Source organism: Diadema antillarum, unplaced genomic scaffold, assembly GCF_040938485.1.
Source record: "Diadema antillarum isolate AM-2024a unplaced genomic scaffold, OU_Dant_1.0 seq00000541_RagTag, whole genome shotgun sequence".
NCBI lineage: Eukaryota > Metazoa > Echinodermata > Echinoidea > Diadematoida > Diadematidae > Diadema > Diadema antillarum.
The window spans coordinates 699,952-725,039 of record NW_027271488.1 but is presented as its reverse complement, the minus strand read 5'-3'; the positions used below and the strand labels follow the sequence as shown (position 1 = coordinate 725,039).

Sequence of the window (25,088 nt, the reverse complement as noted above, 5' to 3'; positions counted from 1 at the left end):
AACCAATATTGAAATTTTTACTGTGGCTGCTTTAGGTTTAATCTTCACAGAATAGTTCTATTTTAGGCCACCAAACTTGGAAAAGTTGGTTGTGCCCTCCCCCCCCCCCCCCTTTATTTTTTGATCATTTTATGGAAAAACACTGTAGGCACAATAGATACAGTCAACCTCGGATACCTCGAACTCGGATAAGCTGAATATCGCTTACCTCGAAGGCAAAATGAAAGTCCCGATTGTTCCTATGGAGTTTTCGTGTGTTAAAATTCGCGTAGCTCGAAAAAACTAACTCAAAGTTCGGTTACCTCGAAGGGAAATCTCATGTCCCGATCTTAATTAACTTATTGTTTTTCCCAGCATGTTGCTCGAATTGAAATTGCAAACATCACTCAGCATTTCCGATGAAGCGCGCGCGGACAGCGAAGACATGTCACAAATCTTTTCACACTCAATTGTAAATATTCTGAGCCCAGAACGATCGTGCGCTCAAAGAAATACCCGGTACACAGCTGACAAGAAAAATCCCCAACACCTACTGTACCTACACACATGCACGGTATGCATATAGCAGCCGTGCAAATGGAGGGCGTGCTTACAATAGCACTACGCTCTGCCCATCATCTTTCTTTGACCACTCTGTTTTGATTTGCGATCGTGATAGTCATGCCGTGCGCGTACATTTCTTAACCGTCGTGGCGCACCTGCTTAGGTGTTGACAGTTACATCTTTGGCATTAATCACGGTCCACTGTCCAAACATCAATCTCCCGCTAGTGTTTTTTTTAATACTTTTTTCCTTTCACGAAATTTGTTTCATTAATTCTCCCCCGAGAACGCAAGCTCTGAATATTTTTTTTTTCCAGCAATGCGATTATGAAAATAGTGTGGTATGTGATCTGGAAGTATTACGTCTAGCATAATAAAGAATAGTATAGATATGATTTAACAACAGTTTATTCTGATAGATTTCGAAGTAACGGAATAGTACGCTGTACGATTTTCCGACAAAAAAAAAAAAGAAATCATCATGTATTTTACCCCTGTTTTGACTTGAATCTTTTTTGAGTTTTCGGTATTTTTTTCCTTTTCTTTTCTAGCACAATCGTAAAGGCCCCCTAAGATTGTTTCACTTTTTTTTTTTAATGCGAACAATCCTCTTCGGTAAATGTTTATGATTACAGTAATAACACTGTTCTCAGAAGCCATAGCCGAAATCTGATCTTGCAATATTCCTCACTACTCAAGTAGCCCATCCTTCATACTGTGCTGCACTTATTCAGGGCTCGACACTTACAGTGGCCCGGGGCCGCCAAAACGCACGTCGGGCCACCAAAAAAAGTCGGATGTTTGCCTTTACTTTTGGAGATGAACAGCGGTAACAATCGGCCCCGAAAGTTGCTACAATGAATGTCAGATGATTGCTTTTAATTTTGGAAATGAATAACAGTAATATTCGACTCCATACGATACTAAAATAAATGTCGGATGTTTGCTTATACTTTTGGAAATGAATGACGGTAAGATTCAGCTCTGTAGGGTGCTTAAATTAATGTCAGATATTTGATTTTGCGTTTGGAAATAAACAAGGATAAAATTCGGCTCCGAAAGATACAAAAATATATGTCGAACGATCCCTTAGACGTTCGAAAACGAATAACTATAGTATTCAATTCCGTATGATGTTTGCTTTTATATTCGAAAGTAAATAGCAATTACATTCGGCTCCGGAAGATGCTAAAATAAATTTCGAATGTTTGCTTTGACGTTCGGAAATAAATAATAATATTCAACTCCGTACGATGATAATATGAATCCCAGATGTTTGCTTTTACGTTCGAAAGTACATAGCAATAACATTCAGCTCCGGAATAGGCTAAAATAAATGTCGAATGATCCCTTTTACGTTCGGAAATGAATAACAATAATATTCAACTCCGTACAATGATTAAATAAATGTCGAATGTTTGCTTTTACTTTCGAAAGTAAGTAGCAAGAACATTCGGCTCCGCAAGATTCCAAAATAAATATCACAGTCATGATTGCTTTTACATTTGGAAGTTAATAGCAGTAACATTCTGCTCCATACGATGCTAAAATAAATGTCGGATATTTGCTATTATACATTTCGAAGTTAATAACACTAACATTCAGCTGCGTTTGATGGTAAAATAAATGTCTGCTGTCTGCCTTGACATTCAACAATGAAAAACAGTAACATTCAGCTCCATTCGATGATAAAATTATTGTCAGATAATTCATTTCACTTTTGGAAGTGGACAGCAGTAATATTGGGCTCCGTATTATAATAAAACGAATGTCGGATGTTTGCTTGTAAATTTGGAAATGAATAACAGTGATATTCTGCTCCATATGATACTAAAATAAATAACAGATTGTTGCTTTTACATTTCGAAATGATTAACGGTATCAATCTACTGACTGTGAGTGCTGCTGGTAGACACATGGAAGACCGGTGCGTAGCGGTGTGACATTGCCGTTGCTCCCTAGCTGTAGCTCTAGATGTTCTTGGTGAGCTACATGTACACCCATAGTTGTGCGAAATTTTAAAAGTTTGCAAAGCTAAGACTGTGATTCGTGTGTTGGATATTGTGTAAGAGATGATGACTTAGAGAGAGAAAAGGAGAATAAACGAATAGTGATCGAGGGGGGTACCTACGCCGATGCGACAATGTACATTCAGCACGCATATTCTGCAACCCTGTCTTGCACTCGATTACGTACCGGTATTTTCTTTTTGTTTTTATGGTGATAAGTGATTTAATTGTCCACCAGAAAACACTGATGAAAGAAGAACATCGATTTTCATTCAATTCATTCATATTAAAGTCGATTCAAATCCAATTGACAAGCATAAAAACAATCGGTAGGCGCTGTAACAGATTCCATGTTGAACATCGACAAACATCGCATAAGTCGAAGAAAATTCGACGTACGCATACCTCAAAGTTCGCGTACCTCGAACCAATTTCTTCAGTCCCGACTACTTCGAGGTATCCGAGGTTGACTGTAATTCATAATGAATGTAATATTTTCCATATCGCTCTTACAATAAGGCAAATCTGGCAATCAATTTTGTATCCTGCACATTTCTTTAGAAAAGAATTGTTTTATTGACACAACTGAGGAATTGCTTATGTTACAAATTTGCTACATGAGGAAACAGTTGTTTCGGTTTTTGTTAGTTATATGAAAAAAACAATGCTTTTTGTACTAAACAAATGCACTATAAAGATAGGGTAATCTATGCATTCACCGTGTAGGGAGACTTTCTGTTTTTTGCTGAAAGCACACATGCCCATGTTACATCTGTAGAGTACCAAAGTGATGATGTCACAGTTTTGTAAAAGCTTGTTGCTGGTTCCGAATGAGATAATACATGCACAAGACTTCGGCATTGGGTTGGAAGTGGGTGTGAGCATGGTCGGCAACTGTCGCATTCTCATCTAACAGTCTACATGAGGTTGTTAATGTTGAGAACCAGTTTCCATGGCAATGAATGGCCATGACGTCACACTTTGGTACTCTATAGCATGGCTATGATTTCTTTAAAGAGAAAAAAAACAACCCATGGAATAAATAATGGCATTTACGGAAGTTATCGGGTACGTGTATATAAATTCCAAGTGTGACCTTGGTCCGCATTTCACCCTAATGCGTACATTTAGTAGCTATTGCTTCTGAATTATCTGGTCCACTACACTGTATATCGATAAGAATAAAGCATCGGCTGCATGCACACATGTACAGCAGGTATAGACTAACAAATTTTCATCAAGTATGAGAGAAAATGAAGTAGGGTAATAACATGATTAATGTTCAGTGAGTAACAATTTATCAAGTTTAGTTGATAACAATAATTAGTTGAATAGCAATTGAATAACTACAATGACTAGCAGTTGTTCAGTTGAATAGCAGTTGAGCAAGTTCAGTGAATGACAATTGTTCAATTGAATAGTAATGGAACAAGTTTGATGACATAGTTCAGTTGAATAGCAATTGAATAAGATCAGTGAGTACAATTGTTCAATTGAATAGCAGTTCAGTTGATACAGTGAAAAGCAGTAGAACGAGTGAAGCAGTGTTTTACCCTTGACTTCCTGTGATCCTTCTTACTGCAGATATTTCTGAGTGGTTTTGGTGGGCAGCACCTCGAGAAACTGCGACGGATTGTGAACGCGGGCGGCGGTACTCGCTTCAATCAGATCAATGAAAATGTGTCCCATGTTGTCATTGGTAACAGAGTAGACGAGCATATAGCAGAGCTGAAGTCCTTACAAAGCAAGTGAGCAAAGTGGCAAACTGTCTTCCTCTTAAAGAATAAACAAACAATATAATCTTAAGGGGAATTTGCCCAAAATAAAATAGATTTTGGATTCAGTGAATGCTGAATATCAGTAGAACACATCAGTGAAAGTTTGAGGCAAATTGGACACTTTGTTCAAAAGTTGTGAATGTGTAAAGCTTTGATTAAATTCATGTGTGGTCATTGCTTGATAAGACTACAACAATTTGTGATGTCACAGTAGTGCAATAATATAAAGAATCTCCATAGAGCATCCAACATATTTTCCTTTTTTTGTAGCATAAGGAAAGAGCACTTGACTTTCCTCTGTGAGAAAGCAGGGGGAGTGATTTCACCTTTAGCATATGTCAGTAACAAATTGAAGGAAAATGTATTTTGCATGAAAGAGAAAATTTCATATATTTTTTGTTTAATGTTGCTGTCCTATTGTGACATCCTGAACTGCTGTAGCCATCTTGCAATGGCAGCACAAATATTCACATCTGTTGCATGGATTTTCCAATTCTCCTCAAATGTCAGTGACGTCTTCTACCAACATTGCAGCATTTTACTCAATCCTCCATGTAATTTCCTCTTCAATATTACTAAGTTTCCAGAGGAGTGTTTCCGGGAGTCCAATCACCCTTCAGTATTATAGTCACCATGCTAAAGGTTGAAACAACTAGCGGAACTGTCTATCATCTTTGAAGTGTTGAATACGCTCCCAGGAGCTCTCAAATTAAAATGTAAAATGGCGCATGACCAAGTCTTCATATACATTTTGAAGATCTGAAGACTTTGATTTTAAGTTTGTGTTTAATCACATACAGGTAGCATGTAGGAACTTTACTTTAAGTCAGTATAGACTCTTCAGGTTTAATTTGAATTGTGCCAGCAAGTTTTTGTAAATTCCTTGTAATTTAAGCAGCAATTTAATGAGAAAAAAAAAAAACACAACTAAACAATCTCAACCTGCATTTGCTAAGAGATGAGTAAGTTATAATCTTTTGATTGATACGAAAAGTACTATTATGTTTTCCCCATGTGTACCAATTTCAGTTAAGCCCACTCATGTATAATTTTGCTTATGAGAGTATTCTTGTACCTTTTATGATTATCTTCAAAAATATTTGTGTGGTATTTTACTAGAATGCAGAATTTATTGCAAAAATCTCCTTGCTGCATAGTACTGGTGTTCCACTTCTACAGTAGCAGCAGCACCAGATAAACTTTACATTGTTTGGAGACATAATTCACATGAGAATATACTCAGTACCCATTCCTCACATTCTACGTAGACCCCACCTAGTGTCCGTCCAGTGGCTGATAGAGTGCATCAAATCGGGCAGGCAGGTCTCTGAGGGTGACTTTGAGCTGAGGGACATCCTTGAGGGAGAGGATGACAAGGAGAATGAGGTCACTTTCAAGTAAGGACACGTTAACAAAGCCAACAAGGAATTTCCTTTCTACCCGGAAGTGAGATGCTAGGAATGTTGAATTTACTTCGTCTAGTCAACACTTTGCTTGTGAGGTGTGAGTAGGCACAGTATTTCTTGTAATCCCCAGCAAACAAGGGTTGCTTGACATTTCATTGTGTGTGTGTATGTGTGTGTGTGTGTGTGCGTGTCTGTCTGTCTGTCTATGTGATGTAGAGATCATTTAGAAGCTTTATCCAGAATGATTTGATCGATATGCCGAGAAGAGGAAGAGGAATTACTACTACATGTATTTACTACTTAGCAAGTAAATGCTGCATTGCAGAGCACGAAATCAGGAGAATATCTGAAAGAGTTTTGTGGTGAGTGATGATCTTGCTACAGATCTCTTGGATGTATATTTTCTATTCAGTATGTCATCTTTGTGTTAGATGGCGTAGTCAATTATTTTCAGTTTGTGGGAAAATAGGAAATCCTTTCAATATTAGCAGTCTTTTAATTCAGTGTTTACCTTTAATCCCCATTGAATGTTCTCTATTTTGTAATTAGGGGTTCAAAGAGATGGATATATCAAACGTCTTAATCTGAGTCCGTGTACAATCACATGTTTGTATTACATTGTGGATGAGTCAATCGTTGGGCAGTACAGGGTGATAAAAGCCAAAGAAGGGTAGTGCCCCCCTCTCATCAAACAGCAGCTCAGAAGGGAGGGATTTACATACAGTAAACTGTGACCTCCTCTTGCAGACTTCCAGAGCGTAATCCCAAGAAAGCAGGCAGGATGAGCGTGAGAGAGAAGTCTGACGACAACGCAGAAGACGACATTATGAGTCAGTATCTCCCCACTGCATCCAGAGCAGGTAGGTCATCATGTCCAACCCAGCCATATATCTTCTTTTTTTCGCTATTTTGTTACGAAAACAGTCATTTCGACAAATGTTCATTTCATTAACAAAATGACCGATTTCGTAATGAAATAGGCCATGCGACGCTTGGCGCTCCGTGCAAATTGTCCATGGTTTTAACCTTGGTTTCAATTATACCACCTTCATGAATTCCGGCCATGGTGTCTATGAATTCAAGTAGATGCATAAAATGTCTTTTGTTGTTTCTTTTTTACTGGTTTACCTGCAAGATGCTGTTCACAGCCTGAGATATGTATCTCCATGATAAAGCCAAGGTTCAACATTAGTGTTGGCCTGGGGTCACCAGAAATAGATGTCGGTCCACCACTTTTTAAGAAAACATGTTGTGGTGGCCAAATTGGGCCACCAAATTGCATAGTCGCACCACGAAAAGAAAAAGTTAGTGTCAAGCCTTGATATAGCAATAGCTTGATTGCTAGTGGCTGTCGTGGTTTACTACTTAGCAGTCTTGTTGTGTACGCTGCATGCTTGTTTTGGCATAGCAACACTCAGTTCACTGTCAATACTCGTGTAACGGTATACAGGGTAGAAAGAAAAGATAAAACTGAATTGACATGTCAAGTTTAATACTAATAGTTACCCCCTTATTCACGAAATATGAGAAAGGTCTACAGTCTAGTGTCATACTTTTTTATGAGGCCTCATGGAATATATGGCACCAGACCATAGATATTTCATTTTTTTTCCCCATAAGAACAAGCAGGGGGCAATGGTTTTATGGTTTAGTGTAATCTCATTGGTAAATATTTGATGTAAATATAGACTCCTAATTCATGTTTCATAAACTTGGGTCTACCCAATAATTGCATTTTCTTGTCTTTCTTTTTTATGAACTCACTGCAGCAGTGCTGCTAGCTTGTACTAAACAAGTAGTAAATTGTAACAGTCCAAGTGCGTATAGCTGTGATGTGAGCAAATGAACAACATGAGCAATGTGAAACATCAAATACAATGGGGGCAATGATCTCATTCTTGAAATATTGGAAGTATTTTTCTCCTTGATTGACCAATCAGATTTCAGAATTCACCACTAAAAGATGATAACTGCAGTAAACAGTAATTGACCTGCCCTTGAAACGTCACGTATCTGATCTTTCAAATTTGTGTTTAGCTGAAGAAGACAACGATATCACCATTGTCCAAGAGGGGAACGCGAGCAGGCGGGAGAGTGCAGGAAGGAGCAGGAGTCACAACGATACTGACGAGACGCATATAGACGAAAAGGATGTAACTAGGGACAATAATGAACAGGAGGAGGAGGAGAAGGAGGAGGAGGAGGAGGAGGAGGAGGAGGGTTACCAAGCGGGAAACATCTTTGCCGGCAAGCGCTTTGTGGTCATGGGCTTCACGGAGGAGCAGGAGCAGCTGGTCAGCAAGATGATCCCTGAACACGCTGGTGAGTGGGTACACTACAGTGCACTCCCATTATAACAAACACAGTTTTGACGAAATTCCAGTTAAACAAAGTAAAAGTAAAGTAAAAATTCAGGCTGCAACATCATTTGCTCTATGTTTTTTATTGTTTATTTGTTTGTCTATAATGAAATTTGATATATAACGAAAGAAAACTACCGGTCCCGAGGACTTCGTCATAATGGGACTCCACTGTAGTGGGATTCGTAAACTTTCAAGTGAAGCAAATTGAGACAATAGGTGCAGTCAGACTGTCAAAAGATTGAGAAGTTTAAGATCGCGAAGTCTTTGTGATCTTTTGTCGTCCAGCAGCCAGTCTTTCAATTGAATCTTTCAATGTATTGTGGCATATTCCTCTGTATCTTGACTCTGTGCAAACTTCCTACCGATAATTTCCCAACCTAGGTGTTGTGCTACCAGCGAGCACCAGAGCAATTCCGGACTACGCCGTGGTGCCCATCTTCGGCTGGCCGGTGAACCTGACGGTCAACGAGATCGTCACCAACTGCTGGCTGCAGATGTGCCTGGAGACGCAGAGCGTACTTGACCCATCCAGTAACGTCCTCTTCACCCCTATCGCCATGATGAAGAACAGCCAGCCACTGCAAGACTGCGTCCTGTCCATCAGGTGAATGCAACTGACAATGACTCTGTGAGCGTGCATGTGTGTGTTATAAGCTTTTCTCATAATTTCATGAATGACAAAGGGATGCAAAAGTTAAACAACAACTCTGAATCAGTTAAGTTAGTCTTCTTCTTTTAGTACTTGAAAGTAAAAAACATGAAAGTGAAAGTTTGATAGTGTTAAAAAGACAACAACAACAACAACAACAAATCTGCTATGAAAGTGTTGACCATAAAGTTATTCCTGGCTGAATGATGATTAAATAATGATCAGTCAGGTATCTTTGAAATAGAGACTAGGGCATTGTGTTTGAACAAAAACAATGGAAATTTCAAGAATTTGTGTACAAACTACATGACAAGTTGTGAAATAATGACAACTCATTTGCACATTCATATTTACTGTTCAAATACTGTTTATTGAAAATAAGTGAAATATCACAATTTCATAACTTCCATTCATTCTGTCTGATTTTTTGAAGAAAATTTTCACTGTTGTCTCAAATCATTATTATTATTGTTTTCTTATCCGGTTATTTCTGGTCCAGAATTGTCCTTTTATCTGTAACCTTCTTTGTGGGGTTCATAGCTGAATCAACCCCTCCAATTCTGCCCGAGAGTTACTTCACGTAATAAAGTTCCTGGAGAACTGCACTGAACTTGTGTGATTGTGTCTTTCCTAACTGGCATTAGGTTTTATTTTGGCCTTTTGAATGGCATAAAACCGCATGTATATTTCTGATTGCCCTTTGTTATTTACCTGATTCTTGGATGTGGGAATTTTGGAAGCCCTGTATTTGTGGTCAGATCTTCCCTACCGTGTGGAGATCAGAAATCTTTTGGTAAGGGACAAATAATGTCAGTTAGAGGTCAGACTTTTCCTTGTGGGAAATCAAATCATGCCATGAGGTCAAATCTCCTGTGGAGATTGGAAAAAGGAAGAGTGAGGGGTTTTTTTTTTTTTCCCTCTCTCTCTCTGCTGATGGTGGGATGATCCATCCTGGAGGTCAAATTCTTTTGTGCTGGGGTCGAATATTTGTGCGAAATTGTTCACGTGGTCTCAAAAAGTAAGCGGCTTACTCCATCTTATTCAGGTGGTGCTGTACAATAGAGTTCATTTCATTTGAATAGACACAACAACTTCATGCAAATTTGTTTTTTTGGCCACATTTACTGAAAAACCCCTCTTCAACAAACAAGTTTTTGTAGAGGAAACAAACTGTTAATTATCTTGCATCCAAACTGGAGCCCACCCCCCCCCCCCCCTCCCCCCAATAAAAAGAAGAAAAGTCTGGTCCTTTGTGAGGCATGGTGAATGCAACCTTGAAAGCAACAACATATAACATCCTGACAGCTAGTCAGCTATTGCCAAACAGCTAGAGAAACTACTTGTAAATGTAGTTGCATTGTAAAGTGCTTTGAATCAGTGTCGTAGAAGCTGTTTGTTTGCAGGAGGTATAGAAATAAACCAAGGCAGAATACAAATTCATGTACAAAGGGTATCCTCTGTTTGCTACCTGTGACACATTCGCAGTGTCTGGGAGCATTTATTTTTAAAGTTTGAAGTAGCATTTCCTTATTGAGGGCCTTTTCTGTTTTGAGAAGTCATAGGTTGGAAGTAATTAGGTATCTTACAATGCAAGATATGACAAAGGTGACCCCTTTATTTGCCTGAGATAGTTATTGAATTGTCAGTGTTGGACCAAAGCCAACTTCATACAAATCATACAAAGCGTACAAATTAGCCCAGCCGGTTCACACTGCTCACGACCATTGATGATGCTGTGTGATAGGGCAGGGCATTACAAAACATGATTTGTCCCTCCCCTTTTCTGAATGATATTTGTATGTGTGTGTGTGTCAGGGCTTCATACTTTTAGAAGGTAGGTATGCAATAGTGTTACTTGCCCCAATAGTGAGTTTCAACTGCCCTGGCAGGCCAGCTAGTGGGGTTGTAGCACACTGAAGGGGTTGGACATCATTTATTTTGCAAATTTTAAAGATGATGATGATGATAGAGATGATTGTAATCCCCCTAATGTGATATTGCCAATGGGAGACTGGGGAGATGCGGTTTTCTGTTTTTTACAGCCCTGCTTCTCAACCAGTGGGCCATAGCTAGAGCTGTAGAAGGTGGGCAGCGATATCGGCCACAAATGAAATAAAATAAGATTCGCATTCAGTCTTCCAGGGTCTTCAAAAAAAAAATTGTAGTAGGCAAAGTGGGCCTTGGGTGGAAAAAAGTTCAGAAGCACGTCTTTACATGACACAGCACCAAACTACCTTTCAGGAGCTACTCCTTTGGTACAAACCAAGGAGATGTCTTCGTTCACCCTCTGCCAACACCCTTTAAGTTCCTCGCACCCATCATGCATGGGTCAACAGGGCTTTCACCCTGTCTTTTTCTTCTGTCTGGAGCTCTACTGCCTTTGACACTGAGAATGGAGACCTCATTCCCTCTGTTCAAGATTGTGAAGAACTCAAAACCTTTTTGCTCCAGTAACTCTTTAAGTCATGGCCCTTTCCAAATAAAACAGCGTCAAAAGGAGGTAGCACCTTTCTGCGCCAGGAGTGTCACTGTGCTGCAGACACGGCACATTCATTCACTCCATCATTATTATAAAAACAAACATTGTTAATCTCTCCGCAGTCAATACAGCTCCCTGGAGCGGGACTGTCTCCTACACATTGCTGAGCTGCTGGGGGCACGGTGCCAGGAGTACTTTGTGCGCAAGGCTGTCAACAACCTGGAGGCCAACACACACCTCCTGCTGAGGGACCCCGAGGGCACCAAGTACATGGCCGCCAAGAAGTGGAAGGTTCCTGCTGTCACCACAGAGTAAGTTAGTCACCTAGAAAACATTGTTCTCCCGTTGAAACAGATCAAAAGCATTTGAGTTTAACATGAGTAAAAGTGATAATGTTAAAGAGACTTGATTCTTCTGGTGAGATATTGCACAGTGACACCTTAAACAAAACTGCTAACTTGTATGGGTTATGATAATGTGTACTTTTTTTTCTTGATAAAGGATAAGAAAATATATTTGGTGAAAAAAAAATGTTTTTTCTGAAATTTGACATAGCATGCTAAGTATTTGCAGTTTTCCAATTTTTGAACTACATTATTCAAATGTTTATTTGAATCAGTGATTCTCCCATGAGTTGTTTTTATTGCATATGTACATACATGGGCGTACACACAAGGGTTGGACTCAAACCAATGACCTGTTCATTGCCAGACTGGTGTCACATCCATATAGACTACAGAGCTTCCACCCACTAGCCACTGATTGATAACACTGAATAATCAGCATTTATTTACATCAGTGAAGGGCAACTCGCCAATTAGTTGCAGTCATGATGCTTGCCTTCAAGGTTTTATCTTTTACTGTGAGTCAGTATGTTTTTGATGTGGAGAGATTGGCAGCCGGGCTTCACAGTGAAGGTGGGGGGGGGGGGGGGAGAATTAGAGCACAAATTTGTTGTGCATTCAAAAGGTAATGTATCAACACTCCTGTGAACTACTTCAAAACTGCCCTGCCAAGATCATTCTTAAGCTTTGCACACTGTTTAACCTTCTGTATTCTGTCAATTGTAGGTGGCTATTGGCTTGTGCCAGAACTGGTCAGAGGCAGGCCGAAAAGGACTATCTGGTTGACCTCAAGATCAAGGAGGAGGTTCCACAAAGCAACATTCCAAACACAAGCAGGCATAAACAGGAACGGGGCGTCGAGAGCGAAGTTCCCAAAAGTGGGCGTGTCTCCCACGACCCCAAGCGAGAACCAGAGCAGAATGTAGAGGAGCCAGCCCCAGCTCCTTCCAAGGAGGAAAGGGGAGACGGGAGCAGGGCTGGTGGAGATGCGACCGCAGGTGCTGTCGAGGATGCGGCAACCGAGCGACGACCTGCCCCGCCCCCAGAGCCGATCAAGAATAAGGTTCTGCAGGGGGTGAAGGGTCAAACCCCAGGTCGGGACAGTACGCCGAGTAGGCTCCTGCGTCCAGGCTTCAAGCCGTCGTTTGATTTGGAGGAGGCGGGGGTAGCGGCGCTGGATTCGCCAGGCATGTCAACGGGAGTGAAAGGGAGCCAGCGCCGGAAGTCTAGCTTGGTAAGCTTTTGAGGAGGTGTCGAAGTGAGGCACGATATAGGTGGTTGGTGCCCACTGGTTAGCAGCAATATTGAGGATGATAAAAAACGTATATTCTTGCATTATATTTTGTGGTTAATTCTGTTTGAAAAAAGAAGAAAAAAGTTTCTTCACAAATGTATCTTTTTGCCAGATGGGACAAGCAAGAATAAGAATGAAAAATAGTATGATATTATGATGACATCGTAAAATTTAAAAGGAAGAAAAAGTAAGAAGACTGAAACATTTTTTTTTTTAAAGATGGAGAACTCAGGAAATAGATCCTTAAGGTCAATCAGTTGCAATAGATCCTTAAGGTTTGGAATTTATTTTTTCTTTTTCTCTTCTGCATGCCTATGAGTCAGTGTTCGTTCACAATTTATGTCTTAATAATGCATCAATGGTCAGTTTGGAAGTGTTTGAAATTTTGATATTGAGTATGTTGGTCCCTCTACAGTGGAAACTGACAAGCTGAATTAAGATAGTGTGTGTAGCATGACAGTGTCCCTTATGGCAGTCATTGTTTCCAAATGTATGCTCTAGTATGCAAATAGAAAGAGAATGTATGTGTTACTGGTATTTGCTTCACCTTCTCTAGCCTCTGGACGAGTTCTTCCACCAGAACATTGCCAACGCCCTCCAGTTCCGCCTTGGGAGCTCAGCGGGGCACGGTGATGGGGAGGATGGGATGGAGGATGGCGTCTTTAAGGATGAGGTGCGTATCCACCTGTCGCTGTTTGTTTGTTTGTTTTGTTCATTATTTTTGTCCCTTATTCAATTATCAATATTCATCCCTCATCAACTGTACACGCCGTATATTTAGCGAGTCTAATATTTCGCAAATCCAGACTTCCAGACAATTTCACGAGTGGTTAAATTGGCGACCATGGAGTACAGTGCTGAATGATGCGTGCAGGTCACATTCATGTTGGGATCAGAGTCAATATTTTTGCATGTCTTTAAATTAGCGAATAGCACACGACGCACAAAATTCGCAAAAATAAGAACCTCATGAAATATTTGGCATTTACAGTAATTATCAATTTATCCCTTCAAGCAGAATGCCCTGCCTTACCTTCATGATTTGGCCATTTAGGAATACAGGGATTTTTTTTTCCTCTCAGTTTTTAAGGGCACGACTGAGTCTGCACGAATGGAATGTCTGAAATTCTGCTGATGCAAGGTGCTACAATCTTGTCTTGGCTACTAAGAATTAGTGACAGTGGCAATTGTTGCAGTTTTTTTTAAAGGGTATGATTAATTCTCCATGAATAAATGAGTGAAATTCTACTGAAGAGATGTCCTGCAGGGTGCAGGCCTTTTCAGTTTGTGAGCTTGAACTCTACTTGTTCATGTTTCACTTTGTCACTGCACATGTGGACATGTGGGATCCATTTTTTAAAACAAAACAAAACAAAACAGCATTTGGAGGACCCCTCCCCCTTACTGATTTTGAAATAATTCTATTCCTTTACTGTCCATTTAACATACAATTGTAGGTAGTGCTCTTCACTTAATTGCATAAGCTCAGTGAGGGCAGGTGCCATTTAACCAGAGTATAAAGTACCTGATGAAGAGGTGTGCAGTTCGTTCTGTGATCACACACCTAGGAAGTGTTTATTCAGATCCAACCCAACTAAGAGGAGCGCCCCATTAACTTATACCCATTGTACGGAGATTACTGTTTATGGTAGTGAGGAATGTCAAGTAATTTTGCCTGTTGTTCTGGTTGTCAAAGGAGCCTGCCCCAGGAATCCTACATGGGGTCATCATCTGCGTCAGTAAAAAGTTGAGCCGGAAGCAGAGCGACTATAACACCATCGCCATGGCGATGGGCGCAGAGTATCGCTGGACGTATGACGAGACCTGTACCCACTTCATTTTCCAGGTCAGAAACGTGGCAGAGAAATTTTTTCTTGCCATCAGTTTAGTGTCAGCCTAAGAATTTTTCATGTTAACTTGTACCAGGTAATTAGGTCACAGAACTGTTTGCTACTGTTCGTGTTCACTTGTGAAACCCTCCAATTGTTACCATAATTATAGAGTGCAGAATTTAATTTCCAAAAGACTATCCACATGCAATTACTTTTTTGATAGTTTTCTTTTTTTTTTAGCACAAATATCAAGAAAATTTCAAATACTACATAATATTTGAACTTTGAGATTTGTTTGATTTCTTTGAGGCCTAGATGAAGACGATGGCTTATATGATCTTTGACATTTACAGTAGGTGAATGAAAGCTGACTTTCTTTTTCTGATTATTAATTTATTATTTATTTATTCATTCATCCGTTCATCCATTCATCCATTCATCCATTCATCCATTCATCCATTCATCCATTCATCCATTCATCCATTCATCTTGCAGGGCAAGGCCAATGACATCACCAAGGAGTTTCGTCTGGCCAAGAGTCAGGGGAAGACCATAGTCTCTCCCCATTGGCTGATGGCATGCCAGGAAGAGAACAAGAGAGTGGACGAGGCCCAGTATCCTCACACCTACAACCCCAAACTCAGTCTGGTATGTATCCCCATTAAAGGGGAACTCCAGCCTTGGTTGCTGGACTTGCAAATATGCAGCTAGTCCTTCTCTATTTGTTAGTTCAGCAGTTTTACATTCATCCCTCCACTTGATGACATTACCATGTACATTCCTTGTTATGCAAACATGGCCTTCACATTGATATAAAAAAGAAAATGGTGTATGTGTAAAACTGAGACATCCAGTTTTGTTTCCAGACTGGTTTGTTGTCTCAAATTTTGCAGTGTGAGGATTAAGGTATCTAGCAATGCCATGCCTACATCTTGAAATTATTGATTCAAATCATCCTTGTTTCAATGCCGTCTCTGCAGTCAGTTGTGGCTTCTCGCAGCCAGACTCCTGCCAGGCAAGTGCAGCCCAGACCACCACCGGCGCCTGCCGTGGCCACCCCTGTAGCTCCCCCTCCGCCCAAGGCGGAGGAGAAACTGGACGGCAGCATCCCAGCAGATTCACTGTCAGACGAGGAACTGATGAGGGCGGTAGACGCAGGGGAGCAGGAAAAGGCGGGGCAGGATCTTCAGAAGCAGCTGGATAACATCATGTCCTCCTCCATGTGAGTGATCAAGTCTTGCTTGAGTATGATTCGTGTCATGTGACTAGTGTCATGTGATTATTTTCATGTGACTATATGAAGTCATTTCTGTTGGTAACTCTGAATATATTTAGGTCACAGAAAGTGGGTTGGCTGTGGGCCTTTCTCGCTTTGCAAGCAGTGGTGTATGCCGTTTAACCAAACTTCATAACAGATAGAGACATAATTTTATGCATATTGCGTGAATACACTGTATCCGTTTTGCACTCCTGCACACTGTCGTCTGTAGTTACCAGTTTGCAACCAAATATCAACAAAAATCTCTGTGCACTTGAAAGAAAGGTGTAGAGGATTGGGAAGGGGACTGTGGAAAGTCTGAGGTAAAGTGCATGTTTATATTCATGTTTATTTGTTCGCGTTTTGATTTATCACTTCGATTACTGCCCATTGAGACTGAGATGTTTTTTCACAACTTAAAGGGATGGTACAGTTTTGGTTAAGATGGGGTGTCAGGTCTCCAAAGTTTTTGATGATTATTTATTGAGATAATGAGAAACCTAGTATGAAATATGGAAGAGCAAATAATTCTGAACGGAATTCAAGGTTTATTTATGAAAATTGGTTGTGAAATGGCTGAGATGTCCCAAACAGAGCAATCCTAATAGAAGGCGGAACCCACCTCTTATTAGGATCGCTTTGTTTTACTTTGTTTTTGGATGTCTCAGCCATTTCAAAACTGATTTTCATCAAGTAAAGTTTGAATTCTTCTTTGAATTGTATACTCTTTAATATTTCATTAGTGGTTTCTGATTATGATGGAAAGAAAGTTTAAACCAAAAATCTCACAACTTACTTGTTTAGCGGTGGTGGCCTGCAACCGACATCCATCGACCTTCGGAGCCTATTGATGGTTACCGGGAATTGGTGGTCACGTGACCTCGCCTACTGGGGCGCGAGTCACGTGATTTCTGATTATCTCGCAGAAACTATACCATCCCTTTAAGTCTATAAGATAATATGACAACTTTGTGATTCATGTAAGCTAAGATATCACACAACTACTGATTATAGGATTATTCTCTTAACCCTCCTGATCTTTGTGTTTTTTCTTCTTCTAAAGGAACCTTCGTGGCAGCAGAAGGGGTCGACGGCGTCACGGCAACAGTGTCTCTGGTCTCTCGGTTGGTGGCGATGCAACCTCCGGCTCGGATGGTAATGTCAGTGGTAGGAGGAGTTCAAGATTGCGATCCAAACGCAGTTCTGAGAAGACGCAACCAGTTGAGACTGCGAGGGACATAGGTGAGAATGTCTCTCATTTGTGTTTGTGGCATTCCTGTGTGTATGAGATGGTGGAATAGCCATTTTCTCTTCTTTTTTTTTGGGTGGGGGGGGGGGAAGGAGGATGCCAAGTTGTGTAGTCATCATAAATCCACTAAAATATTTCTACCATGGGAGGAAAAAAACGAAAGCAGTGGACATCTCTTTTCACTTTTGGCCAACCAAAAAGATCAGTGATGGACTGTCTGACACTCTGCACCTGTTCATTCGTGTTGTGCTAAAGGAAGAAGTTTTAAAAATGACAAAGTTGATGTCCAAGATGCAAACATGTTTGGATGAGATTGCAAGCTTAAGCCACTGTGAGCTACACGTGGTCTTGCTTACCACTAGTGCTTATTCATTGTTTATTGTTTAGATTATAACATTGTACGATGTCTGTTCAAACAGTTTGTGCGTAATCTTACCTCATCCTACACTGAAAGCTATCAGGAATAATCAATGAACTTCAAATACTCAGCACCCCCCCCCCCCCCCCCCCCCCAACAAAAAGGGGTTGGGGAGGGTTAGGGTGGATAATGCATCTCAAATGTATGAACTGAAGATAGAGAACATTCCTGACTTACATGGATATGAGCTATGATATGATGAGTGTGATATAGACTCCATATGACTCCATTTAATAATCAAACACAAGTACCTTATTCAGATGTAAAGACCAAAAGCAAAAAGAAAAATAAAATGAAAAAACAAACAGAATTTTGCATTTGATTATTCATAATTCCTAAGAAGACAAGCTGATTTTTCATGTGTATTTTATTCATTTATTTATTTTTTCGTCTGGGGAAGGTCTCCACACAGAAGCATCGCAGAGCGTGCAAATAACCTGGGACGATCCGACCAGCCGGAGGGAGAAAGAGCGGATCTTAGCAAAGCTGAAGCAGGCAGACAATGAGCACACAGATTCGGATGAACCAGGGGAGGATGGACAACAGGTGGAAGAGCCAGCCCAGGAGGTAAGTCAAGGGGAAAGTCCCACTGATTTGTGAGCACATCATCTAGATTATGGGATCTGCTAACTATGAAACTTGTATCACAACTGTAAGGTAATTCCTAGTCATGCAGAATCTTACTTGCTGGAATTGTGGACTTGAATTTGAGTTGCAGTGGATAGAAACTGCCAATTATGTCTCCGACATTGGTTAGCAAAGTCTTTGCATGTTGGTTTAATTACATTGGAGCATTGTATTAATACTTTCCCCATCACCTACTGACGCAATGTAGGAAGAAATTGATTAAATGGAGATAACTTTGTGCATAGGATTTTGAGTGTATCCTGTATAAAAGACTGCAAATATGCATAGACCCAAGCAGGAGACCACATTTTGTCATGCGTTTAATTGTGATTAACCCCATAAGGGCCACTGCCTCACCATCCCATCACCATTGTTCAGGTGTGGTCTTACCTTCAGGTGTGACAGGGTTATCTGGTAATTCACTGTCTCACCTTTTACATGCCCGGTATCACTTGGAGCAGAGATTTACCATGGTGAATTCAGTGAGGGGTGTGAGCATTGAGGGTTTTTCTCTCATGCATGGACTGGTTATGCGTTAGAAACCATGTATTGTAGCATAGAACTTCAACTAAAAAACTTGGCATCATTCTTTGTCTATCATTAATTATTGTAGCATAGAACTTCAACTGAAAAACTTGGCATCATTCTTTGTCTATCATTGATTGGGATGATTTTTTTCTTAAGGTGCTACATGTAAAAGGAGAGAAATACTGTGCCACCTCTAATGAATGTCCTCATGTTTTCAGGTTGCTGAGCACAAACAGTTTTACGTTAATTCTGAAAACCTTCCTCATTTTCATTTGCCTTTGATTGCAACATCCCATAAGGACCGGTTCCCTCATGTCAATCCAAACTCTGAAATTCCCCTTCTCTCCAGACCCCCTGCAGCAGAAAGGAGGCCCCAGCACAAGGGGCGAACGCTGACGACACCCCTCCCACTCCTACGCCCAAGGCCCCGCCCATCAGGTTGCCTCTGGCGAGACCCGCGGTGGCGCCGCAGCCAAGGGACGAGATCGAAGACGAAGTCAAGCAAGAGGTAAGAATGAGGTTCCTTGCCTTTGAAGGGAAAGTCTAGATGCTGATATTGTCTTGCTTTGTATGAAAAGAGAACAACCAGAGAAGTAGATCTGTCCGAATTTGGGGGAAACAAAAAAATATTAGACACACAAAGTTATGAACTAGAGAATAAGGCAGATGTTGTAACTCAGTACGATGTAGATGTTGAACAGCTCACCTTATGGTTTCTACAAAGAAATTAACCAATTTCAATTTTCTCAAATATTTGAGCACAGACAGAGCTTATTGGCTGTTTCACTCTTATTATGTACCAAGAACAGGTCTGCAGGAATATTTCTTCGGAGAAAAGTGAAACTTGGTGAAAACTTTGCAAGACTGTCTCTTCTCTTGATTCAATAGCTTTATATTAGATGTGTGTGTGTGCTTGACTTTTTAATTCTACAGACAGCTGTTAAGCAGCAGGACGTTGCACCCAAGTTTCTCTTCAGCGGGATGAGCCAGCAAGAGAAGATTGATTACAGCGCCCTTGTTGAGCAGCTTGGTGGCGTGGTGAAAGACGCCCAATACTTTGATGCCTCTTGCTCCCACATTATAGTTGGTATGTTTCATGTCTCTTGTCTGTACCTTTTATCCCTTCGCAAAGCCAAGTCAACTCACAGTATATGTGACCCTGCATCACAAAACGAACACAAAGTTGCCAGACATAAAATTTCAGTTAAGAGCATATTCTGAAAAAACAGACTTTAAGCTTTAAGATGATGTATAACTCAAATCAAATTGACTTTCCTAACCTATCTAAATATTGGAAAGAAAGCACACACTCGGGAAAAGTGTGAACTGAGAAAAGAGGCTCTGAAGTACGGTGTCCATTCAAACGCTGAATTTTTACCAAGCTGTGCTGGCCGTGTGATGAATGGGACAAAAAACAGGATGTAAACCACCAGAGTAACAACAATGAAAGGACTATCAATTAAACTGAAATTGAGCATGCCTTACTAACACATTCTGTCAATAATTAATGCCAACTTTCAAAGCCATAGCATCATCCTTTAAAAAGTTATGAGATTTGAAAGTGAAGAGTGTGTACAAGGTTTTTAAGAATGAAAAGGGGACTCTAAAGATACACCTAATCACACTATTCTACCAAAAAGCTGTTCAAGATAAAATGCTAAAAAAACAAACTTTCCAGCCCGTTTTACGATCCCAAATTTTAGCATAATGTAGAAGAGGACTTGCTCTTTCAGAAAATATGAAAAAGTCAAGATCGGCTAGATTGACCCATTTCACCTATATTTAGTCCTCACACAAAATCAGTGTGTTCGACTTTTTGTTCGTTTTGTGATGCACGGTCACATATGATATGCTCTACTATGATGTGCAGCAGGTCACAAATGGACCTGTCCTATGCGAGCAAAAACTTTGTTACTGGTTACAATGATTTGATTTAAAAGGTTAGAAAAAAAAAGATAGACAACCAAAAATGTGTCAGATATTTCATACCAGTAATTAAATGACTGGACTTTCTCCGAGTCTGGAATATGTTTGTGTATACTTATCCTTCTCTTGACCTGTTAAAGAAGAGTCCGGAGTTTACTCCGGCAGGTGTCTATGGGAAATGCGTATTGTAGCAAAATCCTCAACGTGTTAAGACACAAGTTGAATTTCAGCTCAACATGGTAATTGATATGAGATGCAGTGCATAATTCTACTCACATTCGTGCTGGACTAGGATCTTTGTTGTCTTATCTATTAATTTCTCTTCCCCCCTCCCCCCCCCCCCCCCCCCCCAACTTACAAATCTACAGTGCCCGTTTGACTGTTTGTTTTTCAATTCATTGCATCCTGCAGGTAATCCCACAAGGAACGAAAAGTATCTCGCTGCCCTGGCAACAGGCAAGTGGGTTCTCCACAAGTCGTACTTGGAGGCGTGCAGAGAGGCCCGGGGCTTTGTAGAGGTCAGTATTGAGATTCAAAGCTTCCTTAAATTGGAAACCCACCAAAAACAATCACAATTTTTCATACATGTAATAATAAATGAAATGTTAAAAAAAATGGTATTCTTAATTGCTACAAGCAAAAGCATGTTCCCGTACTAAGATATGTCAGAGTTAGCATGTTCTTTTTCATTTTGGGTAGTTTTAGTGCAAGTTTTATATTTATACAGCTAATATTTGAGATTTTTGTCATTTCTGTGTACAAAATGGAAAAAATTGTGTGAGCATGAATATTGAATATTCATGACTGGTCAAGAAGTGTTTTCAGAAAAAAAACTGAAATTTCATTATGAAATTTCTTCCATATTTCTTATCTGATTTTTGTCATTTCTGTGTCATTCTGTAGGGAATATTTGCTCTTTCTTTTGAAGTTTTATATTAATTTTTTTTCCCTTTAGGGGGGTGGTAAGACTTCCTCTTAAAGAACTGTCAGCAAAAGCGTGTGTAGCTGGCCCTATTGCATTTTATCACCAAAACATATTAGTGATTTCTAATGCAGGCAGAACTTAATACCAGTACTTATTCCCTTCTCTTCCAAGAAGTGCAAACATGACTCTCTTAACAAAAAAAAAATCAGCTTATGTACTGACTGAAGCTCACGTTTAGATTATGTGCAGTCAAGAGTATTGACCCACTTACTATAACATATATTGACCAATTGACCATTACCATACAATTAGGTATCGTTTGTATAGTTATTGTATGTGTTATTCCAGAAGATAATCAGATGATGCCACTTGCATAATATTGATTGAATAGTTACATGATACACCTTGAATCAATCGTGGGATTTTAGCATGGTCGAGGTGTTGCCATTATCTCGCTAATTTTGCTTTTGCTTTTTTGAAAACATGGTTTCAGGAGGAGCCTCATGAATGGGGAAACCAGACGGACCTTAGCAAGCTCAGTGAGACAGGGAAGAAGATGGCGCTGGCTGCCACCAGATGGAGAGCCAAGCTGCAGGACCAGGAAAGGGTAACTACTGACAATCTGTTGTTCATTTTGCCCCACATGGGTTATTTTGGAGCTATTCAACCCCCTCCCCCTGAATATTTAGTTTTGTTGAAGTAAAGCTCCGCGAAAACATGAAAGGCAACACAAAATGCAAACATAAGAAAGCAACTTATCCGTGCTGTAAACCAAGCTTGAACATTTTCAGTGCTGTAAACCAAGCTTGAACATTTTCATGGATCAAACAATTCCTAAATTCAAATCTTCTGTTTTGGTACCACTGGACTAGCTGAAGTAGAATAGAGGTAAGTTACAGTTGCCAAGATTCCGAATGAATTCATGAAAGTTGCATGACTTTGCTTGTTATGGAGAATTTTGATGAAATGATAGTTGAGACCTGATTTATGAAGTAACGGGAAATTTCTGGTCTCGACGTGCCTGCAAAATTAGAAAAAGGTTAAAGTCATAACAGGTAGGCCTACATCTTGGAGGTGAGTTACTGAAATTGGGATGGTGGCCTGCAAGTCAATCACTTTTTTTTTTGAAAGTGTGTAAATGAGTTGATGATATATGGTTAGTGTAGAAGATGCATGAACAAGAAGTATCTTACGAAGGTAAAAGGATCCAAGATATATTATCCAATATGTACCATGCGATTGCTGCATGAGCATGAATGTAGGATGGTAAGGAGACAGCACTCACTGGTGTGAATGTTGGTTGCTATGGAGACCGCACTCACTGGTGTGAATGTTGGATGCTAAGGAGACAGCAATCACTGGTGTGAATGTTGGATGCTTAGGAGACAGCACTCACTGGTGTGAATATTGGATGTTAAGGAGACAGCAATCACTGGTGTGAATGTTGGATGCTTAGGAGACAGCAATCACTGGTGTGAATGTTGGATGCTTAGGAGACAGCACTCACTGGTGTGAATATTGGATGTTAAGGAGACAGCAATCACTGGTGTGAATGTTGAATGCTTAGGAGACAGCACTCACTGGTGTGAATATTGGATGTTAAGGAGACAGCAATCACTGGTGTGAATATTGGATGCTAAGGAGACAGCAATCACTGGTGTGAATGTTGGATGCTAAAGAGACAGCAATCACTGGTGTGAATGTTGGATGCTTAGGAGATAACAATCACAGGTGTGAATGCTGGATGCTATGGAGAGAGCAATCACACATGACGTAAATCTCTCGTTTGAAGAGGCTACACCCCCGTAAATAATGCCAGTGTATATGTTGGCAATCAATGACTTACAAACCAAAGATATAAAACACCTGTTTCTTGACCCTGGCCTAATCTAAGCATCAGTCATCGCCACAGCGCCAAGGGGGGGGGGGGGGGGGGTGGGGGGGGGGGGCACCGCGAGAGGAGGAGATTGTTTTGGATTTGGCATGGGCTATGTAGCTCCATGGTGCGTGTGTGTACGTGTGCATTACACATTGTCAGCACCGGCAAACTGGCAATGCTCTCCTTATTCCTGTATTTTCGTTATTTACGGGTCAATTTTTTTCGTTCGAAATGTAAAATGGATGACCATAGAATTTCTCAATAGAATATAAAATTGAAAACTTTAGAAAGGATAGAGAAAATTGAGTTCACTTTGAATGGTCTGCCACTGGCAGATATCCTTATCATGCTCTTACGTAATACGACAGCTGCTGTAGTCATTAAACCCTGGCTTGGCCTCCAGGTTTGTCACGCCTGAGCAGAAAGTTAATTTGCAATGGACAAATACTTCGACTCCTAACTCTCAAACGAAGTAATCGTTAGGGGGGTATAGCACCCCATCAGCTTCGTTAAAGTGGGGTCTCGCCTCAAACGAGGGATTGACGGCATGCAGGTGTGAATGTTGGATGCTAAGGAGACAGCAATCATATGTGTAAATGCTGGATGCTATAAAGGAGAGAGCAATCACAAGTGTGAATGCTGGATGCTAAGGAGACAGCAATCACAGGTGTGAATGTTGGATGCTAAGGAGACAGCACTCACTGGTGTGAATGTTGGATGCTAAGGAGACAGCACTCACTGGTGTGAATGTTGGATGCTAAGGAGACATCAATCACTGGTGTGAATGTTGGATGCTAAGGAGACACCAATCACAAGTGTGAATGTTGGATGCTAAGGAGAGAGCAATCACAAGTGTGAATGCTGGATGCTAAGGAGACAGCAATCACTGGTGTGAATGCTGGATGCTAAGGAGACAGCAATCACAGGTGTGAATGTTGGATGCTAAGGAGACAGCAATCACTAGTGTAATGCTCCCCTTCCTTTAGGCGGGATGCCACGAAGGGGCCTTTGACGGCTGGAAGGTACTCCTCCTGGTGGAGAAGAGCAAGGAGATGTGCTTCAAACGCCTGCTGGAGGCGGGCGGGGCCAAGGTGCTGGCCGTCCGACCCCCCTTCTCCGCCCACCGCGATGCCAACCACGCTTTCTTTGACCTGCACAAGGTCAAGGCCGATGCCAGCACGGTAAGACAACGTTGACTCTGGCAGTTTCCATTGAGTTCTTTGCAGTATTTTTACATTTACCTTCCTATTTACCTTTGTTCCAAATTCAAGTCAATGTTCTATTCGAGCATATTTAAAGGGGATGGCTAGTAACTGGTCAGTGGGAATGCTGGGGGATGATTGTTCCAATTCTTTTTGGGATTCATTAAAAAGTACATTATATATCTATTGTTCTGTGAAAATTATTTGCTTCAGAATAGTCTCATATTCACGTAATGTGCAGTTTAATGCCCATCACTGTACAGGCATGCTAACCTGGAAATATTAAACTGCACATTACTTGAATATGAGACCATTCTGAAGCAAATAATTTTCACACAACAATAGAATATAATGTGCTCTTAAATAAATCCCACAAGGAT

The 25,088-nt window shown here is 40.6% G+C and overlaps 1 protein-coding gene across 1 annotated transcript in view; it reads left to right on the top strand.

The window, feature by feature from the left end:
• Window positions 1-24,702, top strand: part of LOC139734697 (DNA topoisomerase 2-binding protein 1-like) — a 41,367-nt gene extending 16,665 nt beyond the window's left edge. Inside the window, exons 11-29 of the mRNA XM_071645490.1 lie at window positions 4,136-4,299; window positions 5,598-5,726; window positions 6,483-6,595; window positions 7,773-7,909; window positions 7,940-8,057; window positions 8,480-8,702; window positions 11,349-11,537; window positions 12,297-12,804; window positions 13,421-13,537; window positions 14,561-14,710; window positions 15,192-15,344; window positions 15,677-15,918; window positions 17,018-17,196; window positions 18,022-18,217; window positions 19,140-19,284; window positions 19,710-19,863; window positions 21,114-21,220; window positions 22,121-22,234; window positions 24,493-24,702. Of these exons, the coding sequence (XP_071501591.1) occupies window positions 4,136-4,299; window positions 5,598-5,726; window positions 6,483-6,595; window positions 7,773-7,909; window positions 7,940-8,057; window positions 8,480-8,702; window positions 11,349-11,537; window positions 12,297-12,804; window positions 13,421-13,537; window positions 14,561-14,710; window positions 15,192-15,344; window positions 15,677-15,918; window positions 17,018-17,196; window positions 18,022-18,217; window positions 19,140-19,284; window positions 19,710-19,863; window positions 21,114-21,220; window positions 22,121-22,234; window positions 24,493-24,702 (3,348 nt within the window). The remainder of the gene's footprint in view (window positions 1-4,135; window positions 4,300-5,597; window positions 5,727-6,482; window positions 6,596-7,772; window positions 7,910-7,939; window positions 8,058-8,479; window positions 8,703-11,348; window positions 11,538-12,296; window positions 12,805-13,420; window positions 13,538-14,560; window positions 14,711-15,191; window positions 15,345-15,676; window positions 15,919-17,017; window positions 17,197-18,021; window positions 18,218-19,139; window positions 19,285-19,709; window positions 19,864-21,113; window positions 21,221-22,120; window positions 22,235-24,492) is intronic.
• Window positions 24,703-25,088: the final 386 nt, after the last annotated feature.